The sequence below is a fragment of the Macaca thibetana genome, chromosome 1 (assembly GCF_024542745.1).
Source record: "Macaca thibetana thibetana isolate TM-01 chromosome 1, ASM2454274v1, whole genome shotgun sequence".
NCBI lineage: Eukaryota > Metazoa > Chordata > Mammalia > Primates > Cercopithecidae > Macaca > Macaca thibetana.
In genome coordinates, this window is record NC_065578.1 from 151,195,615 (window position 1) to 151,203,638 (window position 8,024).

General features: G+C 39.9%; 1 protein-coding gene and 1 pseudogene across 3 annotated transcripts in view; one reads left to right on the plus strand and one right to left on the minus strand.

The window, feature by feature from the left end:
* The window catches only part of INTS7 (integrator complex subunit 7), a 94,557-nt gene extending 92,113 nt beyond the window's left edge, over positions 1-2,444 (plus strand). For all 3 annotated transcript variants that reach the window (XM_050780899.1, XM_050780889.1, XM_050780908.1), the window contains one exon: positions 1,018-2,444. In XM_050780899.1, the coding sequence (XP_050636856.1) occupies positions 1,018-1,305 (288 nt within the window). In that variant the 3' untranslated portion in view covers positions 1,306-2,444. The remainder of the gene's footprint in view (positions 1-1,017) is intronic.
* Positions 2,445-6,188: 3,744 nt separating this feature from the next.
* LOC126954892 (peptidyl-prolyl cis-trans isomerase NIMA-interacting 4-like) lies at positions 6,189-6,566 on the minus strand (annotated as a pseudogene).
* Between the last annotated feature and the right edge of the window lie 1,458 nt (positions 6,567-8,024).

The window sequence follows — 8,024 nt, forward strand, 5'->3', positions numbered from 1 at the left end:
ATTCTTTAGGGAAATAAAAACTATACAAAGGCTAAACGTGAAAAAGTACCTGTACTATAAATAATTCTAAGACCTTGAATTGGTTGGTGAGGTCAGTTCATTAATGTTACAGGTAAATGTCTCTGGAAAAGTGACATGATAACTGCTCCTTGAGACGCAAAGCTGCAGGGCACGTTTATATAATTAATTACACCACAGAAACACACACATAAACCTAGAGCAATCTGGTCAAATACACATTAAGATCACCTTTATTTGCATTCTCAGGAGAAATCTATCTCTTGACATGTTTCATCTTGGGTACAGGTAAGAGTACGTCCGCAGGTTTTATTCTGGTCTTTGAAGAACAAAAGCATGAATGTCTGGCTAAATGAATGAGCCTGTAAATCTGTGTTTTATAACATATTGTACTTCCAGTCTGAACAAGACACTGATTATTAAATGAGCAATGTGCAAATTGTTCAGTTAATTTATTAAAAGAGTAAGGAATCACTACATTAAGTAATAAAAATCAGACCAACTGGATGGGGGGAACCTAACTTAAATTTGCTTAGTGTTTTGTTCTTTTTCAGTCTCTTAGATTTTAAACTCTCTGGAACAGGTGATTTCATCCTATTTCTTCAGAATATCTCTTCACAGTCTCAAGGAAGATAGGGATTTAGAGATGGGGTTGAGTAAGCAAGGAAGAAAGCCCAGCATGTGAAGGGGCTGTAAACAGCCCTGGGAGCTCATTCTACTCAAGGATAGTGAGGAGCATCGCTTAATAGTTCAGAGTGTAGGCCCTGGAGGTAGCCTGCCTGTGTTCAGATTCCTACTCCATTCACTAATCATGTGACTTTGGAGAAATTACTTCACCTGTCTGCCTCAGACTCCTCATCTGTGAAGCAAGGATGATAGCAGTACCTACTTTTTGATTGTCTGCATGGTCTAAATAAGCTCTTAGAACAGGGCCTAACTCATAGTAAGTACTGAATAAATGTTAGCCATTGTTGTTATTTAACAATTGTTTCATTCCAGATACCCATTGACAACATGACCAATGAGATGGAGCAAAGGGTTGAACCTCATAATGATTACTTCAGTACTCAATTTCTGTTGAACTTTGCTATCCTTGGAACACACAACATTACAGTGGAATCTTCTGTGAAAGATGCCAATGGTATAGTATGGAAGACTGGTCCCAGAACTACCATATTTGTAAAATCCCTGGAAGACCCTTATTCCCAGCAAATTCGCTTACAACAGCAGCAAGCCCAGCAGCCATTACAGCAGCAGCAGCAGCGCAATGCCTACACACGGTTTTAACCATGGAATGCATGCACGGCAGACTTTCAAGAGATCAATCAAATTGCCAGAAGCAGTTTGCTTTTTCATATGGAATATGTATGAAAGTTACAGTGTAATTCATTTATTCATTGATTTTTGTAATGGAATATTCTGGAAAAATTTTGTTTTCTTAAAAATTTTGTCTGAAAAATAATTGGGCTCCTGGCCAGAAGATTGTTTTGTTTTGTCATTACTGTTTTTTCTGTTGCCGAGCTTTTTCTTTTTCTTTCAAGAATAGTTACATGTTGAGATCATTGAATTGATAAATTTGACCACTACTCTTCCAAAATACATCATTTGCTGCCTGGCTTAGACCTAGGATTCTGAGCTGTTCATTGAGAAGTTCTGACCAGTCACTACAAGGTTTATCCATGGTAGCAGAACCTGAGTCCTTCTGTAGATGGACTTGAAAGTGCTCCCTACAACATCCAGCCTTCTGGATTATGAAAGCCCACAGTGTAGCAGTATTGAAACATCCTGCTGTATTGTTTCAACCACGTATCTATCTATCTCTTCCTGTGCTAAAGCAATCTTAATTTATTATTTTCATATTTATTGAAACAAAGAGCAGCTAGCAATTTCATAGAAAATTAAAGATTAATTTGGTTTTTTCTAATGTGTCTGCAACTATGTGTAATACAGACATTTCACATTATTTCCAAAAGTGAAAAAAATCACTCATTTAATATCTTTAATGTTTTAAGTTAGAAGGGGTAGATCTTTTCCTTTGGTTGGTGATTGGTTTGGTTTCTACTTGATGAGTTATGCTAGACTTGATTGTTTAGAGAGAGCAGTCTCTTTATAACACAGGCTCAGTTTGTTGAGATGCTCAGGGAACAGAGTTTTCTGGTTAGCCAGAAAACTGCTTTTTTTTCCTATTTTAATACTGGTTGAAAACCATGATAAAATAGACTTTCTTAACACAGTATGCTAGATATAACTTAACTGCTTTTTGATTGGGGATCATTTAGGGCTTCAGGGTCACGATTTCTAAACATCAGGGATCATACGGTTGCAGATATTGATGCTATAAGTAATTTGGCCGGATGCAGCTCCTAAGGTAATGCAGGGTACTTTCCCTGGAATTTCCTTTTTAAATAAATATCTCAGTTTCTTTGCTTGTGTTTTGCCTTTTTCTCTTATATGTCAACATTAATTCAAAGGAGAATGGAGTCTGAGTTAAAAAATAAAAAGTTTTGTTTTTTTTTTCTTGTCATGTGGCCTCTGGGACTGAGAAGTGAATCACAACTTGGGTCTCTCCAAGATTGCTTGCTTTCATGAGCACAACCCATTGTGCTGCTAACAGCCAGAACATTCTCATAAAATGTGTACAGATCTACGGTGTCCACTGTGAATGACATCTCTTTAGTTGCAGCCCAGTTGTATGCGGTTCACGCAACCTGCACAGTCATCTCAGCATCTGGGAACACGTGTTTAGGAAAGATTGCCAGAGCAGTGTAGAAGACGTGTGCAGAACCCCTGTTCTTTTAGCAGGTGTGGAAACAGCTGAATCAGAAAGCCTGGGTTTCACTCTTTGTTCTGATGAATTAGCTGTGTGACCAAGCAAGTCACTTTACCTCTGTACATCTTAGGGGTTTTTTTGTCTATGAAGTGACTGAATTAGACTGGTTTTCTGGATTGCGGCCTAGAGTTGTATTATCAAGTGACTGAAAGACTAAAAACAAACAAAAACATTTCTTAAACTGCGGAAGATCTTTTTTATTTGTAATTAAGCGGCTATTTTCAGGATTAAAGTTTACAATGTGGATTTCAAGCTTCTGGTGCCATTCAAGGTAGATTTCCCCAAAAAAAGAAGCAAATCTTGTAAGCCATCATTTCCCTTTGAGAACTTCCCAAATGTTACATTCTTAAAAGATAGGTTTTTGATAGCTGTGTTTATGAACTTTTTAACTTGGTGTATTATGGGCTCCTGGCAAACTCAGAAGAGAATTTTTTTTTTTTTTTTTTTTTTTTTTTTTTTGGAGACAGAGTCTCGCTCTGTTGCCCAGGCAGGAGTGCAGTGGTGCAATCTCAGCTCACTGCAACCTCCGCCTCCCAGGTTCCAGCGATTCATCTGCCTCAGTCTCCCGAGTAGCTGGGATTACAGGCATGTGCCACCATGCCCGGTTAATTTTTATATTTTTTAGTAGAGATGTGTTTCACCGTGTTGGCCAGGATGGTCCCAAACTCCGGTGATTGCCTGTCTCGGCCTCCTAAAGTGCTGGGATTACAGGCGTGAGCCACCGTGCCTGGCCAGGAATTATTAAAATAAAAGCAAGTCCAAGAAGTTCAGAGTATAACTGAACTGAACATAACTCTAAAGCAGGAAAGACATTTTAGTATGTCCATTAGATCCAGGATTGGAGCTCTGATTTAGTTTGGTAAAATATCTACTGAATTTTTGGCATCAACTGTTAAACAGTTGTTTGTGGTGGGGGGAAACTGTTTATAACTTCAACACTACACTAATGAATGAAAAGAAAAATGAGATGCAGAAAAGAAAGCTATGCATACTAATTGGGAAGTGGGCATGTTCCCTAAATTTAGAAGTATCAAGGGCACTTGCTGGTTAAAGCTAGGAAGACGGGGCTAGTTTTTCTCAGTGCTTCGTCACTTTGCAGTGCAGTAGTGTCTCCTTATCTGCTGTTTTGCTTTCCACAGTTTCGGTTCCCAGAGGTGAAGATACTGAGAGACCACATTCACATAATTTGTATTACAGTATATTGTTATAATTGTTCTATTTTATAATCACTTTTAATATCTTACTGTGCCTATTTTACAAATTAAACTTTGGCATAGTTGTGTATGTATAGGAAAAAAATATGGTGTATATAGGGTTCAGTACTATCCTCAGTCATAGGCATCCACTGGGGGTCTTGGAATGTATCTCCTACTGAAAAGGGGGACTGCTGTGTAGTCTGGTGACTGAGAGCACCAGCCTTTGGAGCCATACTGCTGAGGTTCCAATCTTAACTTTGTGACCATGGACAAGCTTAGTCTCTCTATGCCTCAATTTCCTTATTCCTAATAGAGAAACATTAGTGTTTCATGGGGTAGGTATGAGAATTAAGTGAGTTGGTGTAGAATTAATGTATTAAAACACTTAGAACATGCTTGGCATATAGTAAACAGATATATAAGCATTTGCTTTTATTATTACTACTACTGTCATTATCCTCAGTATTTTTTTTTCCACAGTGTTAGATCAGTTCTCACTGAGCATTTTATTACCTTGTCTCTCCTATTAAACACATTTAAGCTGTCTTTCCTCATATGCGATTTGGGTACATCGAGTAATAAAATAATGACCTAAACAAAATAGAATTTCTGTCTACTATGCTGTAAATCATTTAATTAAAATATGTAAAGGTAAACATACAAAGAAATATATGTAAACACATTCTGCTGATTGCCTTCAATGAAGATAGTAGTAGAATGTTGACTGTTCAGAAATTAATGTATTCCAGCTTAAATTAAGATCTTCAGACATAACCTTTCTAGCACAAACCAACCAAGATAGCAGGCAATTTGCAACTGGGGAATATGCCATTTCTCATGTTAAGATACTGTTCAGAGAAGAACAAATCAATTAAAACAAGATCCTCAGACTAGGGTCCCAGAGATGTCAGTTTAAATTCTATGTATAAGACAACATTAATCTTTAGGTAAGTCACTTGATCTTTCTGTGCCAATACCTGCCAAAAGAATACTGAGATTAAGATGACCTGGCACTTGGTATGTAGAGTATAGGCACCACTGACCATCAGAACTTTCTGTAATGATGGAGGTGTTCTAAATTTGCACTAACCACTATAGCCACTAGCCACATGTAGCTATTGAGTACTTAAAATATGGCTATTGTGATTTCAGTTAAATTTAATTATAGTATTTTATTTATTTATTTATTTATTTTGAGATGGAGTTTCACTCTTGTTGCCCAGCCTGGAGTGCAATGGTGCAATCTCAGCTCACTGCAACCTCTGCCTCCCGGATTCAAGTGATTCTCCTGCCTCAGACTCCCAGGTAGCTGGGATTACAGGCATGCACCACCACGCCTGGCTAATATTGTATTTTTAATAACGGGGTTTCATCATGTTGGTCAGGCTGGTCTTGGACTCCTGACCTCAGTGATCCACCCCCCTTGGCCTCCCAAAGTGCTGGGATTACAGGCATGAGCCACCATGCCCCTCCTACTTCAATTAAATGGCTTTGTGTGGCTACTGCCTATGGAGTTGGAAAGTGCAGGGAATAAGAAATGAAAAAATGAGAACTATTACCTTAAGACCCACATAACCCTTAAGTGGATTTCTAGATAAAGGGGCCTACATTGAAATCTTTGACTCACTAAAAGTTCCACACAAAAGAGTGTATAGATGACGAGGAGGGTATTTAGGTTCATGCATTTGCTTTGCTTCTGGTATTAAAATACTATGCTGAGGCCGGGCATGGTGGCTCACGCCTGTAATCCCAGCACTTTGGAAGGCTGAGGCAGGCGGATCAGGAGATCGAGATCATCCTGGCTAACACGGTGAAACCCCCTCTCTACTAAAAATACAAAAAATTAGCAGGGCATGGTGGCGGGCGCCTGTAGTCCCAGCTACTCAGGAGGCTGAGGCAGGAGAATGGCGTGAACCCAGGAGGCGGAGCTTGCAGGGAGCCGAGATTGTGCCACTGCACTCCAGCCTGGGTGACAGAGCGAAACTCCGTCTCAAAAAAAAAAAAAAAAAAAAACTATGTTGCTCAATCAAACCCTGTTTTTTGCACAATGCCTTGGACTTAGCCTTTGCCAGTCACATAGACATTAACAGTATGATGAGATGTAGTGAGAAGTCCAAAGTCTGGTGAGTTGGCTTAATTTGATTTTATTTTCTTCCTTCATCCATAATAATATATCCAAATTTTGTCTTTATGGACGGATCTGTAAACACAGGCTTACCCATCCCACTTACAGGCAAGGCAAATGCTGCTTCTTGAAAAGCAGGGGTCCGTGGTGGGTCATGATCCTCCAAGTCGTCCTGGGCCTGGCTTTATCTTCACTATATTGTGGAGCCACTTCATTGAGTCTTGTACTAGATTTTAACTTTCCGTGGCTTCCATGGTTTTGCCTTGTTTTTCGCGTAGAATGTGTCTGTATGCTGTGTCACCACCCACTTTGGGGCCCTGAGCCTTCTCATCAGCACTGTTGCTCCCAGAGACGTGTCCCCATTTCCCCCTTTTCCAGAACCATTTTTTCCTTTGGGCAATCATCTTTGAAATTTGCTGTTCTAAAAATATTTTGTTGTTGTTTCCAGATAATTTTTCAAGTGAAGTTAATAAAGATGGGGTAATGCCAAATGAAGTATAACAATCAGGAAAATGAGCATCTCAAATACCCAGAAAGTCAGGATGTTTTGAAGAAAATTATATGGTATGCAGAGAAAAAGTACTCTCTAACTCAACTTTCTTGGGTTTTCTTGGTGATTTCATTTGAGGGTTTTGATGAATTTATCTGTGGTGATGAGTCAAAAATGTTTAAAGGATTAGGACAAATAAAAGGGAGCTAAATTACACTAAGGAATTATGAGAAGATACCAGTGTCTACCTCTCCTGTTTCCCAAGACCATGGAAGGTGAAAATAGGCTGAGCTGCCTGGAGTTTCCCTCCACCCCCCACTGGAAGCAGTGGAGCTAATGATGCTTTCTATTTGTGTAATCTTGCCCTGATGGCATGAAAGTGTAGTGAGATGAGCAAAGTGATGATGAATCGTTAACACTTGCTCCTGCCTTGCTTTGCCTTCCTATCCCACCCACCAGCAAAAGCAGACATCCTGTGGTTAGGAGGATCACAGGAGAAGCAGAAGACAGGACTACTGTGGAAATGCAAATGGAGGAGACGGACTCTCCCTGTGAGAGCACAACACGGTCGCCAGGCCTGAGCTGGCCGTGGGAGAGTCAAAAGGAAACTGACAGGGAGAACCCCCAAGCAACTTGGAGTCTCACTGGACAGAATAAGGCCTATTTTTAGAAAATGTGGCGAGGGCTTTACAAAAATGACAAAATACAGTGCCATTTCTGAAATTCATGATAGTGTCCCCTTGTATGTAGCAGTCGGGAGAGGATCTTAAGTAATTTAAAAACTGGCCATGGCAATTTTTTCTTTTGCAGCATTTAGAATGCATGTGTCCCTTCCTTCTCAGCCTCTTCTTGATGTAATTCAAACAATTGAGCACCTACTACTTGTTATCCAGAGAGGGACAAAAGAGCATTTCGAAAAAAAAAAGATATGCCCCTAAAATGTAAAGGAAATATTCAACTTCAAGGAGATAGGAGTTTACACTTTAAAAAAAGTTAAATACTGTCTCCTTACAGAAACTGCTGCTGCCTCTGGTCAGGCTGCTAGATGATTTGAACCCCTCCGTGTCACATTTCAAGGTATTGGAGCATTAGGGAGAAATAAGTATAATCATAGAATCTCTTCAGCAACATCAGCACTATCCTACTCAATGGTTACCATGTCCCCTGGGATGCTCAAAGGCATATTAGCCCTGGCTAGAATTGTTCTCTCTCAGAGTGAGCACATCTGGAATCTCTCCTTGAGGGCCCTTGACACAGGAGAGGGCCTGAGAATCTGTCCTAAGCAGTAATTCCCCCTGCCCCCCACTCCCAAGTGGCTGACCAGCAGTAGCTGATGAAAAGAAAGCGCTCCTGAGCATTGAAGGT